General features: G+C 32.9%; 1 protein-coding gene across 24 annotated transcripts in view; it reads right to left on the minus strand.

The window, feature by feature from the left end:
- The window catches only part of LOC106874579 (single-stranded DNA-binding protein 3), a 186,456-nt gene that overhangs the window by 13,590 nt on the left and 150,986 nt on the right, over positions 1-21,880 (minus strand). For 9 of the 24 annotated variants that reach the window (XM_089356844.1, XM_089356841.1, XM_089356838.1 and 6 more), the window contains 6 exons: positions 21,776-21,821; positions 21,087-21,122; positions 19,708-19,762; positions 19,325-19,389; positions 14,880-14,946; positions 11,637-11,752 (listed from right to left, as the gene is read on the minus strand). In XM_089356844.1, coding sequence (XP_089212970.1) covers positions 11,637-11,752; positions 14,880-14,946; positions 19,325-19,389; positions 19,708-19,762; positions 21,087-21,122; positions 21,776-21,821 — 385 coding nt within the window. Of the gene's footprint in view, positions 1-10,435; positions 10,841-11,636; positions 11,753-14,879; positions 14,947-19,324; positions 19,390-19,707; positions 19,763-21,086; positions 21,123-21,775; positions 21,822-21,880 lie in introns of those variants that run through there. The other 15 variants (XM_089356830.1, XM_014922358.3, XM_089356834.1 and 12 more) reach the window with 5 other exon arrangements.

The raw sequence follows: 21,880 nt of genomic DNA on the forward strand, positions 1-21,880 counted from the left end.
TGTGTGTATATACATACACAAATGCACAGTGTTGCTGATGAAATATTACCAATTTGTTAGTGGTAAAAATGATTAAGTTTAGTTGTTTACACTAGGAAACTATCCAAAACTGATCCAATGTAGTGTACCCCAATGAAAGGGTGATCTAATTTTAAAAATCTATCTCAGTTTCAAAAGACCATATACTGATGGTAAGAAATTTTGGTAAGAAAACGGCACTAATTAATTACAATTTAATCATTTGATGCTGTTAAAAACTGTTAACAATGAACATCTAAATAAGATTTCAAATAGGTATAATGAATGCAGAGTACGTCATCAGCACAGCATTGACTAGAAATCGAGATAGATTTCAAATGATCCCCCTTAAAATAAAAACAGAATGCATGAACAATTTTGAATTCCAAAGGTCTCACTGCCGCTTTATTACCCTTCATATGTCTACATGAGTCTTATACAATATAGAACATACATTTCAAATTGGAAACTAAAAACTGACGGCATCATCTCTACACAATGTGGACAATAAGTTATTTGATGAGACCGCTCCAACATGTGAAGATGGATACAAAATGACTACAGATCATATGATACAATATTGCCTTGAATGTTTCGATTGTTCTCAGGATTCAGGGACCCACACATTCAAGGGACCCACACAAAAGATGCATTCTCTCTCACTTTCATTATTAATAAGTTTCTTTTTCTCTGAAAACACTGTTGAGACCCTCAATATATAGTTTGTCATTGAAGTTAGAGAAATAGGAGATTTGCGATGTACAAAGCTTGTTTTAGCAACAGGTCATTTTAAGGGTGAGGGCAGGGAGTGAAGGGCACAAAAATACAAAGTGGAGTCGGTCTGACAGATCAGTTGGCTTCCAATTAAATGAGTGATGCTGTCTAACGACATGCTGAAACAGTGCTACCTATTGGGAGACATCCATGGAAATGAGCAGTGGTGGGGCGAATTAGTGCTATAACAAAGTATGGTGCTTGAAAGTTAAATATACAGTGTTCCAGCCAGGTAACGATTTAAATAAACTTCCATTTAGCTTTCTGTAAAAGACAAGAGTCAGAACTAAAGTGTTCTACTCTCAACAATTCTTAGAATATTAGTATTTATAGAGAAAGTAAAGAGAAGTAGGGAGATATGATGAATTTACAATTTTGCAAAATCTGAACTTAAGACAAAAATTAACTTTTATTTTTTTTAACTGCTGGGTATGAAAAAAAAATATTGATTACCAGGGAGAGGATCAGGGGACGCTAATTCAAGAAAATCAATAAGCCATACTATAACGGAAAGCAATCAGCAAGCAAGTAGTGAAACATCTCTACAGAGGTAGACAGTGTATGTGAATCGATCCACAACCTTCCTAACAAAACTTCATACAATTTACACTTTGACATTAAAATAAAACTAAATATAACCTACTTGCTACAACAAACAAAATGTCCCAGTTATATTAAGAAAAAATAAACAAATAAATAAATAAAATAATAACAATGTAGACTGTCCACAACTGACAAATTAATCAACACATAACGACTGTCCAGATAAAAACATTCTCATTCCAGAAAGAAAAAGTAAAAAGAGCAACAAATGTCTCTTCAGAAGATGGTTTGTAGAGGAATGTTTCAGGTGATAACTATCCAATAGTTATGTAGTTCAAGATAAATTTCTCCTGTGAGAGAAAATGGTCAATGGTTCAATATGAATGGGAATTAATCCATCAACTAAACCATTCTACCATTCATCTAAAGAGATCAAACACAACTATAACCAACAACTAGAATAATAATATGTATGTCACTAGAGATTTCACAGAAACTTATACAAAAGTCAACCGTCTTTGCTACTTCATCATGCAATAGTAACAAGTTCTAAAGCAACTAAAATGATAACCGAGTCAAGCTGAAACATTAAGACAACAGCTGTTACAGTCAATGGAAAAGATAGCTAGAATAATATGTTCTTTGAATGGCTACTGAGAAAGGCCACTGTAGTTATGAAATGGCAAAAGAAAGTTTTGAGAAATATGGAAATATGTTATTAAAATGAGATGTTTGAGAGATTAATTTGAAGCAGATGAAAAGATGATAAAATTGCTGCAGCTTTCAGCGCTACAACAAAGCTGGACAGTGCTTACCAAACATGAGAATTACCAAACCAGTCATATGAAACTATTTCTTCAAAACTGATAATGAAATTTCAGTGAAAATCATTTGCTTCATCAAAGACATGCTGTCAGTCACCCCTGCATTCAATTAGCTACATCCAACAGTTGTAAGACAATTGGAAAAAGTAGAAAAAATTTGCTGTTTTTTTTTTTTATTTTGTTATTTTTTAAAATTTTTTTTTAATATTTATATTTGTAAATCTAATGAAACTGAGATGTTTTGTGAATCCTTACTGATGAACCATTTCAAGAAACACCTGTAATAGAGCAAATAGTAGCTGTTTAAGTAGTAGAATGGCAAGGAATTATCTAAAATAAATATTTTGGAATGTCACAACCCATATAGAGGTAAATAATAATAATAATTGTAATAATAATGATGATAATAATAATGGAAAAAAAAAAAGATAATGGTTTTGAGAAGCAAATCTAATTGAACAGCAAAGGTAAGTAATAGTTAAAGGGGTCTCCAGATTGTAACTTATATTTCAGTTTTGACCTGTAAATATATATACATATATATACACCACATATATATATATACATATATATACATACAGTTAGTGAACCAGATCTATATCTACAATAACACAACTTCCGCAGTCTCTCACAACTATAAGGATAGCACTGAAGAATTAGTAACCCTGTTTTTATTACAATAATATTACATTTCCTATAACTATTACGTCTGTGTCTGTCCCTTTATATACTGGCCACCACAGTATTGTGTCTGTCCCTTTATATACTGGCCACCACAGTATTGTGTCTGTCTTTTCATATACTGGCCACTACAGTATGATGTCCAACCTTTTATATAACCTGCCACTACAACAAGCTAGATTAGTTAAATCAAGCCAAATATTTACTGTTTAGAAGACAAAATGTTAGAGACTTAAAGCCAAACAAGTCCTTAGGAACTAAGATAATCAGTCTTCCGCTTATAGTCTAAGATATTATTGCATAAAAAGTTTAAACAACTACAATTGATTTTGCTATAAATTACCCAACAGAATTGGTAAAAAGAGAATTTTGACTTGGAAAAATATCAAATTAAAATAAGTGGAATATTTTCCTAGAATTAATTTCTTTGGTTAAACATTTAAGAAAAAATAATTGAGAAAATCTACAAAGGGGGAGCAAAAAAAAATAAAATCTTAAATTTTAATCACAACTCACAATACATAGTTTTAAATTTTCCTTGGCTAATCTACGAATAAATAAGAAAAAAAAAAGTCAGAAATTTGAAAGAGGATAACACTGGCTGAAACACTGTAAAAGTAATTTCAAATTGAACAGACATTGATCAGTGCCAAGGAAATATTAACCTGATAACAGCATCGAATGCTCATTTTTGAGGGTTTATGTACATACAGCTTTTGATGGGAGCTGCCTGATGCCTAGACATGATCTCTGGGGGAAGCCAGCAAGAATAAATAGAAAAAGAAAAAAAAAAAAGAAATGAAAAATATAATTTTGAAATAATTTCTTTTTTTTTTTTTAATTGAAAAAATGACAATGCAAAAAATATGTCCACCACAGTTAGGGTGGGGAAAAAATGATATAACAACAGAAAAAAAATTCAATATAAGAGCTCTTAGCTTGAGAAAATCTCCTTGTTAACATAATGGGCACATAGGACTGGAACCAGAAATTATTGGACATGTAGGGCTGGGTCCAGATGTTATTGGGCACACACAGCTGGAACCAGAAGTTAATGGGCACATACAATTGGAACCAGAAGCTGCTAAAATGATCAATAGACAAACTTGAAATGAGGAGTCTGTATTGAAAATGTTTTTAATTTATATCTAGCATGTCAGATACAAGACTGCTATGTGTAGGCAAGAATATAGATATATGTTAGGAGGGGGTCTAATTCTACTAATGTTGGCACAATTACTGTAAATATTTACAAGGATTAAGAAAAATGTAATGGATTAGATTTCAGAGAATTTGGATTAACAAAGTAGTATAGTAACAGTAATAGTTTTGTAGTAGTAATAGTAGCAAGTAAATTAAAGTTCCATAAAACATTATTCCACCCACCACCCCACCACACACATCAAGTTTACCTACTACTCCCATGTTCTAAAAATCACACACACACACACTGGACAAAATAATCTGGAACTAGCCAAGAGTGTTCAGTTCAGACATGCAGGAGAAGATCAATCTTTAGCTTCACCAAAGTCTCTCTTGGCAGTCATAAATAGATGTGGAGAATTGCTTCCATAATGCAAAGATGGATGAGTTCTAAACACTGAAACCATTCATCATTCAAACATCACTATTGATGCTGATGGGAGACATAGTTTACACTGAGACACTGGGGTAGGCTACTGGCAGGTGGTACACGTGCACACACACATACACACAGCGATTCAACTGTTTAAAGCTGAATATAGAAAGATGAATAAATATTGTGTTAGAACACTCACACAGTTAATATGGAAGAAAGAGTGTGCTACTTCAGACAGAATTCCCTGCACAACTACTATCTCAATGTTGGATATATGGCTGTTAATATTGTTCGCCTCAGATTTGACCCCTTCTATCTCAACAGATCAGTAATGTAAGAATTAGCAGAAACCAAAGTTGTAATAACCATATGAGGTGATATGAGCAGCATTATATAGCATTTGGCACTGGAACTGTTTCATTTGGTTTCTGGCAAAGAGAGGAAATCTGAGATTTTAAAGGAAAGCCATAGGAGCTTTATGTGATATTAATGATATTTCCACATGTATTAAGGATGGAAGGTAAGGGAAAAGGAATCCAACTCACAATCAAACCTAGATCTTCCCGTAGATCTTTACTCATAATTTTAGAGGAAATGAGAGCAGTTAACTTCAAATGCCAACCATTATTTTTACATCAAATATCTATTGCTATTATAGTATGTTATACACCACAATTTCAAGACACTGAAGACTTGACTATGCAGAATTTTAAATAACAGAAATTAAAATATTCATGTTTTACTGCTTAAAACTTATATGAAACAGTCTATGCCCCCAAAAAATTTGAAATGTAATAAAACATTAGATTTATTTTAAGCTTAATGATATTTTTCTATTAAATAATTTAACATTTCCATTGAGAAATTAGAGAATTACATACTTTTTGGTCCAGTCTAATGTGCCAATTACTTTCAACAAATGAGAAAATGGTGAAAAGAGCTGTAACTAGAACCAACACTTCCCACACAGAACAGAAGCCACTGAATTGTATCATTTTGATTTGGAAAAACTGTTCCCCAGATGTTTAAGGAAACTGAAGGAGGAAGAAGAGACCCAATTTTAGGGAGGAAAAAAAATTAAATAACAAAATTTACTAAGACGACATAGATTCAAACAGGGGGGATGTGGGGTTTGAAAGAGTTGGTCTTTTAGTAAGTAGATCTAAAGGATTAAAATTTAAAGTTTATGAACAAGTTTTCATGGCTTTAACAGAGCCAGAGGATGTTGATACATTTTCAAAGTATGAACTATATATATATATATATATATATATATATATATACATACACACACACACACACACAGGAAATTTTTTTTTTTTAAACTTTGAATATGTATCCAACACATATTGTAAGAAATATTTCAAGTGAAAGAAATGAAAGTACAGTTTAAAAAATTAGTGGTAATCATGAGAACATTTAGGGTCCAGAAAGAACGGGAAGATGGTGAAGTTCAAAGCAGTGGCTTCTTATGCTAGGCCTCGTAGCAGACATTACATATAGCGGAGAGGGGAAGGGAGTTAGAATTTAAAAAAAAAATTGTAATGACATTAAATTGATAATATGAAAATATATATATATATATATATAGCCCTCTGTCACAATAAAAGGTGGACCCTGTACAATTTAGGGTCAGGCTGTCAGGCTATGTACAATTAGAGAGGACAGCATGGGGCAATACACAGTTTTGGTTGTTATTGTTAGTGTTCTGTCTTCTTGGTTTCCTTTGTAGTTTATATATATAAAAAAAAAATCATTGAATATGATTTTTAAAGAAAACGGAAAAAAAAAAGAGAAAAACCCAAACACCTAAAAAAAATGGTGCTACAATCATTACATTGGATTGAGGGGTGGGGTAGAGTGGAGAAGAGAGAGACAAGGGGGATTAAAAAGAATAAATTGATGTATGAGAAAGAAGAAATGTGCCTAGTAAGATTAGTTTATAATTAAGTTTGTACATTAGTTTATATATCTCATTGGGGTTCTTAGCTACAGTAGGTGTTGAAGGTTTGACTTTTCCCTGTTAGCTACATTAGGGCTTCAAGATTCAACTTTCTTTCCCTCTAAGAAAGAGTAGCAGTTTCAAGGTTCAATGTTCTCCCCTCTTATCTACAATAAGATCTTCAAAGTGCCACTGTTTCCCCTCTTAACTACGATAGAGAGTTCAAGGTGTTTTTTTTTTGTTTTTTGTTTTTTTTTCATGTAGTAGGAAATAGATTGGTTATAATTTTATCTTTACTCAAGTTTAAGCATTTTATTTTACCTTTACCCTTTATCTAAACTTGGCTGGCTGCAAGATGGTGAGGATCAGTGATGATGCAGCCAATAAGAGGTGGGAAGGGTGGAGACATATATTATAACAAGCTTAATAAATAAATAATAAATAAGTCTTTTAAAAGTTGCTGTCTGTGAGTGAATGAATGATGAAGTGATCAAGCTGAAAACATCAAGCTCCTATTGGAGGATCTGACAGTGGAAGATTCACACTTGATAACAGCAGCGGATTTTAACAGGTTAGGCAAAGTGTGAAGGAAAACAGCATAGTTATGATTAGATGGAGAGTTTTGACCTGCCACAGCAAGAGAGGCAGACAGATGGGATGGGGTAAAGGAAAAGAAATTAATGTTGTTTAATAAGCAACAGGATTTGACTAGTTCCCACTAAGCTAAGAAAACCCTTAGGTGTCAAGGTCATTATGATAGTGACATGTTGACCTATTGCCCATTCTGAAATGTATTTATAGAGTATGAACACACACACACACACACATATGTGCATACATACACACATACACATAGATGTTACACATGCATGAAAATATATTTCATTTGATGCATGAGTGCAAACACACACACACACATATATATATATATATATGCACGCACGCACGCACACACACACATATTTTATATCATATAGTCAAGAATGTTTTTGTTTGGTTTTTTCCTTCTAATTTTAAAAATACAAAAGCTGAAATAAGTAGCTTAAAATGATCAGCCATAGACAAGTTAACAAATATACAGAACAACAACCTCCAACATGGCTGCTTACTTAGCAATAGTTATTAATCTATTATCAATATTAATTATTATTATAAATCTTTAGTGGTTGGAGAAGAACATTTTAGAGGAAGATCATCTTCCAACACAGACATTATCAACAGTTTGTGAGTTCAGTTTGTAGTTTAGGGGATGTTTTTCTTTTTTATACTTGAGGGGCTGGCTTAATCTAATAGTTCAGAGCTGGTTTAATTATATAGATTTTTTTTCTTTATTGTATTTTTTGTTTGTTTATATAATAATTAAATCAGTAATTGTGATGATTTAGTATCTAATTACATTTTCTTGATGCCCAACCCACATAATCAAACAAATGCAAAATATATAGAATTAAAATCTCAATTTCTTTTGTATATATGTTTTACATGTGTACTTTAGAGTACCATTAGAATGACAATGATGAAGAGAAGGTGGAGGAAGAAGGGTGAAAAAGAAGAGAGGGGGGTGTATGGTCGTGTTGCACACCCTAAAAAAATTTTTATGGACCCCCACCCCCCAAGTAAACTCATTGTTTACCACCATCATCTTAAATTGGTGAAGAGAAGAATTGTGTGACATTGGAGCAGAAGGGGCTGACAAGGGACACAAACATTGTTGTCACACACACACACACATTTTAAGGGGGGAAAGGAGCGAATGAAAATATTGAAACAATAAAAACAAATAAAATTTTAAAATAAAAATGAGAGGGGGGGGGGGGGTCAAACACCTGTCCTGCCACAGAAAAGAAATTAATTTTTTTTAATGGGGTAGGGGTATGTTACTTGAAGTTTTTTTTCATTTTGTATGTGTGTAATTAATGATTTGTTAATTTGGCCCAAAGCCATCTGCTGAAGGAGAGTGGGGGAGGTGGAGTATGGTGCCTCAACCCTTTAGTACACAACTGGTACTGAATTTATCAACCCTGGAGGGAAGAAAGGCAAAGTTGACCCTGGCGAGATTTTTTACTTACAAGAGAAGGGACAGGAAAGAGGATAACTAAATATTGTAAAGCATTTAGCCTGGGGCTCTTTCATTTCACTTAACATATCACTTGTTATAATGCTTCAGATAATAAATAATAATAATGATAAAAATAATAATAATTTCTTATATTGGCATGAGGTCACAAAAATGTTGGGAGAGGGTCATAACTAATTGAATCAAAATCAGTGTACGAGTGGTACTTGTTTTATCAAGTTTTATCTGAGGAGGTAATGACAAAAGACCTCATCAGGGCTTGAACCTAAAACAAAAGGATTAGACTAAATACTACAAAGCATTTAGTCCAGCACTCTATTGTTTCTACCACTTCACTGCCAATAATGATGATGATGATAATAATAATAATAATGTGTAGCTTAATACAAAACCCTTTCAAGTGGTTTACATTGGTATGCATCAGCCAGAAGAAAATAATCTCAAACCAAGTGGCTAGGGTTAGGGGTGGAGGAGTCTGTTTCACTTTTTTTTTTTCTTGAACCTATTAACCATGAGATCAGAACTGATCCGTAGTTGTTGCTTTGTTTTAAACAACAATAAAGTTGGTTGTTTGATGTGAAAAATAAACAGACATGCAAGGTTTTAAAGCAAGAAAATAAAAAAAGGAGGCGGGGAATAAGTATTTTTGTTAAACATTATTAACCAGGCAACAATTTTAGAGTCTAACAGCAAGAATACAGGAAGTGGTGGTGGAAGGGGGTCTGCGAGAAGAGAAAGAAAAATCTTACAACCAACCACTACCAACACTATACAGACGGGTGGGGTAGGGGAAGAAAAATAAAAGTCATATACATATATATATATTTATATATGTATATATATATATATATATATATATATATATATAAAGGTAGGGGTAGAAACAAATAATGCAAAAATGGAATGAAAAAGTTCTTAAAATGTTTGCCTTGAAGACTTACTCCTTGTCTCCAAACAATCCTCATATTTGTCCACAACACAGGGGTGTTATGTGAGACTAAAGGATTAGGACTAAAGGAATTGGGTGGGGAGAGAGAGAGAGAGAGAGAGAGAGAGAGAGAGAGAGCTAGAACAATATGATCATAAACGGGGTGGGGTGGAGATTTGGTCTGTCTAAATAGTAGTACAGTTTATCACAATAGAGCTGGGACAGTAGCTCTCTCTCATGGAGTACACAATATTCTGGAGCTTAATATAATAGTTGTTACAATTGTAATTGTAGGAGTAGTAAGTCGTAATAATAGAAATAACTTGTTGTAGAACAGAAGTTTTGTTACATATTTTTTTTTTTATAGCAGGGTCTTTTCTTAAATTCCATTATAGTTGTTTTTATAGTCTGTATCAGACCGACTCCTTAGATAGGGAACATGGGAGACAGGGTACAAGAAAATATCAGTAACAGGTGGGTAGGTGACTGCTTCAAAAAATGTCACAGCAAGCAAAATAAAATTGAAGAAATATGTAGTAGCAAAATGGAGGCAAGAATTTTTTTGTGATTTGTTTCAGAACAATGGAATGGGGCAGGGATAGGATATATATATATATATATATATATATATATATATATATATATATATATATACATACATACATATACATACATACATATATATATAATGTATGTGTGTATTTGTGTGTGTGTGTGCATGTGTAAATATATTTATTATACACACACACACACACACACACAAATGCAAACATATATACACATGCATACACACATATACCAACACACATACACCACAAACACATGTGCATATACATATATATGTATATATGTGTGTGTGCCTGTATCTCCATTAGTATGTGCTGTGTGTATATATTACATATATACATATATGTATATATACCCACACATGCATAGAATTTTATACATATATATGTATATATATATTATTTATTTATATATAAATATATATACACACATACAATTATACATATATATATATATATACACACACACACACACACATACACACAGTTATATAAATATATTCTTTTTATTTTGGAAATAAAAGTAAAAACAAAAAAATATAATAATTGTGATGATAATAATAATAATAATTAGTTTATAATAATTAAATAAAGACATGGAACACAATGAGTAAACAAACAGTGCTAAGGTAGGCCCTAATCCCTCAGTACACTCGCCAACACCTGGGTCTCAGCTCAGCGCTATGGTCGGGTGGCAGTGCCCTTACTTCCTTCCTTCTTTCCTTCCTTCGCGCTCACTTCCCATAAATACAAACCATAAATAGCAGAATAATTTACACGCTACTTGCTCTTTCCGTTAACAGTTATGGCATGAAATATTCTGGGTGGTCGGCCTCTTTTTCAAATCGTTTTGCCTCCTCCTGCATAGACTCCTTTATCTTAAGGATAGCTGCCGATTCATTTTGATCCTGAAAAATCATAATATGATAGAAATATAGATAGGAAACGCTTGCTCGTAATGAGCGTGAATTTGGCAGTTGAGATGGTGAGAATGCATCATGATGTTGGCGAATAATGAGGTGATAACGTTTGCAGGAGATAAGTTAGACGTGTATAAATTATCTAGGATTCGGCTGAATTTGCTGCTAGCTGGAGAGAGATGGGGCAGTGTGGGGCAACCAACATGCACTTGCTTGCAAGGAATAAGGAACCAGGTCACAGCAGAAAAAAGGAGGGAAATTATAAAGATTCTCTCTGTTTAAAAAACAAAAAAAAAAATTATAGTCATACAGGAGAGGTTAAAGGTTAAATAGAAGGGGATTGATAACCATCAAGATTGTTTAATAGAATTTAGTGAATGGCAAAGAAGTCAGATTTTCTCAAGTTTTTCTTGTTTTTATTTTTTCTTCTTTTTTCTTCATGTTCTTGACTTTTTTTTTTCTGAATGAAGTCAGGGTTTAAAAGAAGGAGCAGGTTATATGTAGTAAATGAGGTGAAGTAAAAGAAAGAGTGAGGAAGGTTGGGAAGGGTGAGAGAAAGAGATAGGAAAGAAAGAAAGAAAGACAAAGAAAGAAAAAGAAAGAAAGAAGAAAGAAAGAGTAGCAGAAGAATGAGAAAGTAAAGCTTCAGACAGCCAGCTCATGCAAACGGCACCATTACCAGAAGGATGGATCAGTGACATAGCCATTTGATGTGACCATTAGGTTACAGCAGTATTCTTCTTTCAGTTAGGCCAAAGTGCATTCACAAGCTGATCTGACTTACGTTTTCCTGATAGCCAAGGCTGTATCCTCCAATTTCACCAGTACTACCAGGGGGTAAATCTTCTCGAGGTGTGCCTGGACCGTTGGGGGGTGAACTCTTCATACCATCCATCTCTCCTGGAGCGAGCAAAGTTGGCAAAAGAAAAATATGGAATTTGGAAAGAAGAAAAGAAAGAAATCCACATAAATTTCAAAACTGTTGATATACTAACAGAGAAATCTGTAGAAGAAGTAGTAGTAGTAGTAGTAGTAGTAGTAGTAGTAGTAGTAATAATAATAATAATAATAATAATAATAATGGCAGTGGTAGCAGTGAATAGTTTGGTCATAAGAACAACAACAAACAATTATATCCCACGAAAAAATGGGGAAGCGCTTAATAAATCAACATATGCTAACTTTTCATGGCAAAATTTATCAGATTTTCTATGAATCTAACTTATGTATAAATAAAGGAGGAGATGTGTATGTGTGCGTGAAAGAGCATAGGACCTTGCAATGTGTCCCCTAAAGAGATTAAATCTCAGAGGTACTTGTTAATATAGATTTAATAATAGGCGAACAGACAAGCAACTGTTCAACCAATACTGAATGGGTAGCATGGTAATTAACTACTAATTAAAACTCAGTAGTTAATTAGACAGTTTCTTAAAACGTTTATGAATAATAAAATGAAGACTAGAGCAATTAGTTATCTCCCTTAAGTTGCCCTGTAGTCTTAAGGTCCATACACACACACACACACACATATATATAAATATATATATATATATATATATATATACTGGCATCTAGATGAAGCAACTGAGTGGCTCGAGGGCCTGTTTGTATCATGTGACAGATATTTCAGGAAGTATTTTGTAAAAAAAAAGTAGATTGCAAAACTAAAATATTGGTTGCATATCATAAATGCAAGACTTAAACTATGTATATGCCCGAGCACTGAGTATTAGTTACAAACACAAATAGCTGTCTTTCTTTTGCCTTTCTCTTTATGTCCTGCCTTTCACCAACCAAACTTTAAATAAATATAGATATTAAATATTTCATGACATATTTGACAGATTTCAAAATTTCTAAGATACAAGATAAAAATTATTAAACAACCTATTAAGGTTTTATTCATCAACAATTCAATGCAAATAAAACAAGGAACAAGAATGTTAGTTAACATTTTACAGCCAACAACATAAAATACAAAGGATTTCCATTTATATCTTTGAAAATTCTTAAAGAAAAAAAAAAAAAAGGAAAAAACAAAACCTCATACAACCACAACCACACACACATCACCTGATTATGCATATGAAATATAAAAGTATAAGAAAACAAATAATGAACTGATTTAGTGCTAGTGCCTTTGTCTACCCAACCATATTATACCCAACAGATATTTAAAGACAAAACAAATATTTCAGTTTACGGTTGATTCAAAGCTGTTGAGTTTCTCTCCTGTTAATTGCCACATGAAATCCTGAAGATGAAATCTCAATATGCTGAAAGACCCTCACAGAAAAGGTACAGTGAAACTTTAGATGTCTTAAAGAAGTTAAGATCATAATACATATGTTTAAAGACAACCTAGGACAATGTGTGTGTCCAGCCTAAAGCAACCAACTGAACAGGCTACAAAGAGAAGGAAGAAATAAAGAATTAAATAAAATCACACAAAACAACCAAAAGAATCAGCTGATGATTAGTAAAGCAGCAAATATTAATTAGCAATCAATTAGCTGTCATTAGTGAGTGAGTTGATAGAGGAGAGTATATTTCAGTACTGATGTGGAGTTAAAACAAAAAAAAAAAAAAAAGCAGTTATGGCACAAATCATTAGTGGCTGCAAAACTGGTTCCTAGATTTTTGGTGAAATATTGAGAAATGAATCAAATGATGCAGCATTCCATTAAATGCTGAAGACAATTTCTGGAAACAAAAGAATTGAGGAAGATTTCCATGCTATGTAAAAGACGAGAAAACAGTAAAAGTGTGTCTCCTGAAGAATTTATGTGGAGCTTTCACTTTAGTAGAAGTGGAAGAAAATGAAGTGAACTTAACAATGAAAAGGAGTGAAATGATTATTCTTATTGAAAGGCGCTGTAAAAGCACAAGCCCAATCAAGGAGGATGAATATTCCCAGAAGAGAAAAATAATCCAATGAGATTTTCTTTTTTTAAATACATAGAAATATAAAGAGCTAGAAATAGAAACACCTTTAACACAGGTAAAGAAGTTAGGTGGATGGGAATATGGAAGACAGATGTTGATTTCCAATAGTTTATCCAGTTATCCACCAATAACAAATTTTATAGCAAAAGATTAACTGCTTTCCTTGCTGACAGGAATTATATCAATGCTTTGTCAGCAAAAGAGAAAGGAGAAAATTCAGTTTGCTAAAATATTATCATACAACCGAGAACAACAACTGTTTAAGGAATTTTCAGTTACCTATTTGTTTGTTTGTTTTTAGTGTTATAAGAAAGAACGGATATGTGCTTTTGTGTCCCTGCAACAATTTTCAGGATACATACCTGGACACTAGCCTGTATTAACATCTCTGCCTATTTTTACAAAACGATCAAGACGAATATCAGAAACATAACTACCAGTTGTAGACCATATATATATATATATATATATATATATATATATATATATATATATATATATGAACAACCAGACTATTTTCAATTTCATTCAACTCCAAAGATAAAATATTACACTAGATACAACTCTTCTATTCATTTAATAAACTTCAAATCATTTACAGGTTCTGTAACAAATAGATGAAGGGATTGACAAATAAAACTATCTTTACAACATATTCTAGAAAAATATTAGGATCTGGAAAGTAATTTATAAACACATTGTTGCATGTATATCCCACTGAAATGTGGCTATTTATTCCTTTTTGTGACACCCACCTTATACGTCTTATATAACGTTTACTTATTGAATCCCTGTTTTCTGCTTTCCTACTTATTCTTTAAGTGAGAATACAGACAGAGAAGAAAATATTTCAATAAATAACGCTACCAATCCTGACATTATGTAAAATAATTGCATGGCACATTCACTGTTACAAAATACAGTCCATTAAACAAATACAAAAATAAAAAGATGCATTTCCTTCAAGAATATTGTTGACATTATAAAAAGGGTAAATGTGGTTGGTGGTCACCATCAGCAACAGCTTACTCGCTGCTACTGCATCATTAAGCCTGGCTAGCTAGGATAGTTCACTTACCGTTCATCACAGCAGGCATGTCAGCTCCCATTGGCATTCCTCCGTCTGGTCCTCCCATCGGTGGAAACTAGCAAAGGCAACAAACAGGGAAGCAGGTCAGAAGTGACTGCGATACAGAAAAGCAAAGGATGGGCAGAACAACAGAATGTGCAACTGAGAGGAGGTTGGACCTTATTAAACCAGAGAATGGGCTGAAGAGATTAAAAAAAAAGTGCCAACATTTGTCATACCAAATCCAATTTACAAAAATGATAAATACTTAATATTTTTCTTTCAAACAATAAACAGCCTGTAGAGGTATTTTATGCAGAAGAATGAGTAAAAAGAAAAAAGCAAGCATTCAGCAACTTTGAAAATGATAGAAACCTTCTGACAAAACAGTGTTAAGTTGCAATGTTTTTTCTTCAGATAATTATTTACATTTTCAAATTTAATTAAAATCTAAACAGCAACATTAGCTGAAAGATTTGCGGATTGTAGAAATTTGAAATAAATACTGAACACAAAAGACTGGGGACAACTCTAAATCTAGAAACTCTAAGAGAAATGAGAATTGGTAAGTACTATGTTAAACAACTTAGAGTGAAACCCATGAAGAATGTGAAGAACTATAAAAGAATATAAAAGAAATAAAGACTTGGCCAAAATAATGAAGGAATTTAGTTTTTGAAGACTCAGAGAGAAGATGGAGTAGAGGGGTGGGAAGGGTACTAGAAGCCATCAGCATGGAAGTTGGTCAAGTCTGATAAAAGATATCTACATGGCCACAGGATATGGCTGAAACTGGTAAAAAGAGTACAGCACACACAAGGGGAGGGGGAAGCCAAAGTGCAATAAAGCAAGACAGTAATTAAAAGTAGTTGATGTGTGAGTATGTATATGCGCACACACATATTCACACATGCTCACACACAAATTATAGTATATGTGTGTGTGTATGTTAAGTAAGTGCACAGCAGCAGGACAATGAACAGTTACTATGGCAGCAAAATAGTGGTAAACACCATCCAAGACAGCAAGTCAAGTCTTCCTATATCTTCAGTCAACATTGTTGGTATCAACAAGCTATGGGGGTTGATACTACATACGGCTCATCTTAACATTACCTAGAAGAGAGAGATGTTAGATGAAGACATGGGAAAGGTAAAATTTTACCAAAAGATAACCGTAGCACTCCGACTGACTGGTGTCCACTTATCAATGAAGATTAATTTAGAAAGTCAATGATTGTTCCAACACATGTAAGCTGGGCAATAGCAAGAACAGGTGAAACAGTTGTTGTTGCAAGACACTAATTCATGTTTTCGGCCAAAATGAAAAAAAAGAGATTGAATATTAACATAAAAGTAGAATATTAATTTTTTTTCAACTTGGACAACTAGACTAAGAAGAAGACAAATTAACTCATTTAAGTTTGTGTTTATATATTTTTAATCGCATGTACTTTGAGATCTCTTAACATCTGACAGTGAGGATCAAAATATTTAGAAAAGCTTGGAATTAAAAAATAAATAACTACCATTTTAATACTTGTCTCAAGATAGACATATTGGTTACCAGACTGTACTTACTTGTCAAGATAAGTTTATAAGTATTTCACTAGAAATATTTTATCTTTTGAAAAAATTAAATAAATAAAAACAAGTGTAACTTAAGACTCAGATTTTTTTTTTGTTTTCTTTACAATAACAACAACTTAAAATTTATTTTTCAGATCAAAGATTTTTCACATTTATCTTTAAGTTATTCACATTATTGATTAAATTATACTAAACTCTATGAAGGATACGGAAGATAACTTTTGCTTCAAATGAAAACATCTTGTCTAATTAACAACAACTCTGACACTATACACAATAAAATCAATGTACATAATAGACTAGTTAATCTTTTTTTAAACAAAAAAAAAAAAAAAACCTTTTCCGGAGAACAACAAACAAAAGCCAATAGATATAAGCTGGTTTCATGCAAGGTGAGAAAGAGGACAATTTAGTGTCTTTACTAATATCATACCAAACATGCTTTCAGTAATCATCTGCAATCAATTCCAGAGGATTCCACTGCACTATTTGTACTTTAAAAAGGATCACAGGCATTGGATTTAACAAGAATTGCTACTGAATGCTTATCTTTACAAAATGTCTCAAGTAATATAATTAATATGGATAACTTTCACCAAATTACTGGGACCAAATTAAACTGCTTGATTAGATATTTAAATTATTATTGTTATTTCGGTTACACTGACATTTCCAGGGAAACAGTCAGTCCTCAAATGACAAACAATATAAATCTTGTTATTGTTTTGGTAAAACTTTTGTTTAACCACGAAGATTAGGACAATTTAATAAATTCGACACATTCCAACTGATTTCACAAAAGTAGTAGTAGTAGTAGTCACAACAACAACAATAATAATAATTAACATTCAAAGTAATTTAACAGTAAGCAAACTAAATGAATAAATAAATATTGTCTAGAAATTCTAATAGTAAACAAGCAATAAAGTTTTAATAGCTGACAACAGAGTGGTTAGTGAAGAAGTCTAAAGAAGGCAGAGTAGCAGAATTAGATACAAGACCGTAGAACATTTACTACTGATGATGATGATGATGATGAAGACAATACAAACATTTAAAAAAAGAAAAGGGCTCCCTCCACTCTCTATAGGATTGGCAATTATTTTATCAATCCTGGGAGGGTGAAATGCCAATTTGACATCAATAATATCACAATGAATTTCAATGAATATAAGTGTGTGCACACACAGGTGCATACACAACCGTGTTGTTAACAATTTCACATCCACGTTTTCAATTGCTAACATTGATTTTAAGAATGTATTTTACAAATAAATTAAGTATTTTCTGATACCAACCCACCCTCACTAAAGTAGAGGTGACAGTGAAGTTAGTAATGACCCAATGTAACAGCTGCAGTCAAGTTTGAACTCCAGCTGCTCACATCATAACTACTTAGCCACCTTTACTTCTCATTAAAAAGCATGTGCGTGTGTGTGTGTGCGCGCGCGCACACACGTGTATACACAGATGCACACACTTATTATAAATAGAAAAGAGATAATACTGACAACCAATGTTTGAAATAATTACGGTGACAAAACTGAATAAATAATGGTGAATTATAGTTCATTTATTCTGCATTGAACTTAATTAGAATAATTCACTAACTGTAGATATATATATATATATATATATATATATATACATATATATTATATTTAAGCAGTGTGTAAATGTTATGCTATTTTCTATCACAATAAGAAATATCCTATATAGAAATAATATCAATAGCTTTTTTAATACTGATACCTACCCAAAAATTTATAAGAACTGAATACAAGTGATTTAATTAGCACTTGGTATATAACTGGTAGTTATTTTATCAACTGCAGAATGATCAAACTTGGCTCCAGTGATTCAGAACATCAAGGGACATAACTACATAATTCAGAACATTGAGGGACAAAGACTAGATGATAATTCCCGACGTGGGTGCAAAGATATGAAACTGGAGAAAGGGATTAGTTGATACAATCAACCTTTAGTGTTTGAATAGTACTTTATCTTACAAATCTAGCAAGGATGAAAGGCTAAGTTAACCCTAGTGGGATTTGAAAGAGTCAGAACAAATATCACAAGTCTTGCTGTCCATTGCTCTAACAAATCTGCCAATCACTGCCACTGATGATGATGATGATGTTCATGATGATGATGATTTAGGCAGAATTGTTAGAGCATCAGACAAAACGCCATGTGGTATTTTGTTTGCCTCTTTAGATTAAGAGTTCATATTCAACTAAGTTCACCTTTGAACAATCTGAGTTGATAAAACGACCAGTACTAGGGTCACTGATTGCAACTGCTCTCTCCACTTCAGAAATGCTGGTTTTGTGCCTAAATCAGAAAACATGATAATAATAATCCTTTTTACTATAGGCAGAAGGCCTGAAATTTGGGAGGAAGGGATAAGTCGCTTACATTGACCCTGAAAGGATGAAGGGCAAAGTCAATCTCTGCAGACTTTGAACTCAGAATGTAAGGATGGATGAAATGCTTGTTAAGCATTTTGCCCAGTGTCCTTATGATTCTGCCAGCTCACTGCCTTAATAATATGAACAATAATAATTAATTAATTCATTAGTTAATTAACAATCATCACCTACAATCCAAGAAACAAACTTGGTTTGAGATATTGTAATTTCTTCTAAAGAGCTATGAAATTACAGAACAGAAATGTGATACTAAGGCAATGACAAAAACAAACAAAAAATCAAATTAATTATGCCTATGAATGAGAAGCTACAAATCAATTCATGCTCGATGCAGATTTATGAATTATATATATATATATATATACACACACACATGCACAGACCCAGTCTAAGACTGATTTGTAAGCTACATAAACATAGTTGGACTCACCCCTGCCATATTTGGCATACTAGCTTTCATCATGCCATACATGCCATCACCAGAACTCGTAGAATCTATAAATTGCAGAAAGAAAATTATCATTTCATTATTTGAAAACAAATGATTATTTTTTCTTCATTTTCTTTTTTCTTATTATACATCTATTCTTCTATTAGTTTTGCTGGGAGGATATATGATGGGTAGAAGAGGAACCTGTTGTTAGTTAATTTAACTATAATTTGTATATGTCTTACCCAGCAGTACAACAGAATAGCTGATCACGGTAATAGTTCAGTACTGTTACTCACAGTTACTGGACCTTCAATGATAACAAAGAGAATCAGAAAAAATAAATAAATCAATAAATGTCAAGGAAATGCAGTTGTCCCTACCTTGTGGACTTGGCATAATCGGCGTTCCTGGAGCCCCTCCTGTAGCAGGTGGACCCTTAAAATAGTTGGAAAAATACTTTATAGCCAGAATTTAAAATTGAAAAAAAAAAAAACAAGAATAGCAAACACTTCAAGTTTTATACCTTTCAACATGTATCACCATTTGCAAATATTTACAGACTTCACATAACATACTGATCTTCATTTGGTCAAGCCAAATAGCTTGATTTGCTAGAATTAGCAGCTAAACTACCCTCAATTCTTTAAAAGTAAAGGGGATACACTGGGTTAATGTAGTATTAGATACACAATACCTAAAAGAAGGATGTACAGTTATGACTAGAATATCTTTGGTAATAGGCTTGCTAAATCAGAGCTGGTTGCAGCTGAAGAACAACATTAATCTAATTCATTCAGTCTCTACAAATACTGCTTTTAACAGAAGCATGCATCAAAATATTTTCTGGAAACAGAACTTTAAACTTTTGAATAATTTCACTTTGGACTGATCACCAATGAAGATATTGGGAAGAGCTCAAAGTGGAAACTTAATACATGGCAAGCAGACAGCAGCAGAAATCTTCAGGAGAACTGTCAAGCAAGTGATTCAGCCTGTTACTTCCTGGCATGTTAAGGTAATCAGGTCCACCTAGGTCATGACTCCTGGGTTTTCTACTGTTTTCAAAATTGCAAACTTTATGAGGATTAAACCAGGAGCCTTCCCTGAACTGTGGCATCTATCACTCAGCCACAAAGACCACGAAAAGAACTCGCATAATAGATCTATTTCAAACTGGGTTTCCCTCCTGTTTAGCAGCTTGCAATACTCTCTTCCAGCTCCGGTTATTGTTTCTTTTTGTTTATAGTTACATTAAGCTCTCCTCAGCTGTCTCTGACAGACGTTTTCTTATCACTCTTTTCAGAAATGAAATGATTGATACTGAAGTATTCTATAATACCCTATTAATATCAGAAAGTATATAATCCTTTCTGTTAAATTGGGATCACAAAACAGTTATATGAAAAAAGACTAGAGAACGACCTTCAACCAAAACCAGACTGCTGTTTCGTACAAAAGTGAGGTTGTCAGAGATCAACTCAAACAACTATCTCATCTATAACATAATCATCTGTCCCCAATAGATTTTATAAATAAGCCCAAAGTTGCTCAAGGGAAACGAGGGGTTTCGCAATATTTGTTAATGTACAAAATGATTCTGCAGTGAATTTAATAACAGTATAATAGTCAGTCCCTAAATCCTCATTGCTTCACATACACAATGAACATCTTAAAAAGTAGGGAGAGGAACAAGAGACAAGTCGTATAACAAAAAGAAAAATTACAGCAATTTACAGAAGAAGCTGGGGAACAGACTTACATTATAACTGCCAGGTGATGCTGATGAATAATTTATCTAGAAAAATAAAGGATGGAAAAAATATTCAGGAAAATCAAGCTGAAGAAAACACAGCTTCTTATTTAAGTAACAATATTAGGATATACAATACCATCATATTTTTATAAACTGATCTGGAATTAATTAACATATATTATCAGACCATACAATTATCAAATGCACTTATCACATAACCAAAACAAAGTCAACACTCAAATAAAAAGAGTTATCATGTACCCAAACCTTAAAGTTAATAGTTAACAATATGTACCACAGGTATTACATAGATAGTGTATAATACAACACATAACTGGATGCTATGTTACACCTGGAAGTCCTGTAAATTTACACCTAAGACCAGTTAAAATGCATAAACTTGTTGTTGACTGTGTCACAGTATTTTGTTACAGTAATACTGTGTTACATATGACAGTCTTGTAACACTAGTACACCTGGTAATTCTATAACAGTGTTACACTTTGTAATTCTGGAAGAATACTTTCAACTTTGCAATAATAGGCCAGTGTTATAATTGTCAGTTCTTTGTGTTCGCATCATCAGTCCAACTCAGCAGATATTCTGTTCCTTCTGCTGTTTCAACTGTTATAAACAAATTAGTTAATTATATGTTGTAATTATCATTAAATAAAAAAGTAGAGAAAATAACTTACTGATGAAGATGTTGGGGGCCATGGTCTGTTTCCTTGTCCACCAGGCCTGAGAAAAAATAGAAAGAGAGAAGTGAACATTGTTACGTTAAAAGCCTTACATGGATC

The sequence above is a fragment of the Octopus bimaculoides genome, chromosome 8 (assembly GCF_046866305.1).
Source record: "Octopus bimaculoides isolate indiv1 chromosome 8, ASM4686630v1, whole genome shotgun sequence".
NCBI lineage: Eukaryota > Metazoa > Mollusca > Cephalopoda > Octopoda > Octopodidae > Octopus > Octopus bimaculoides.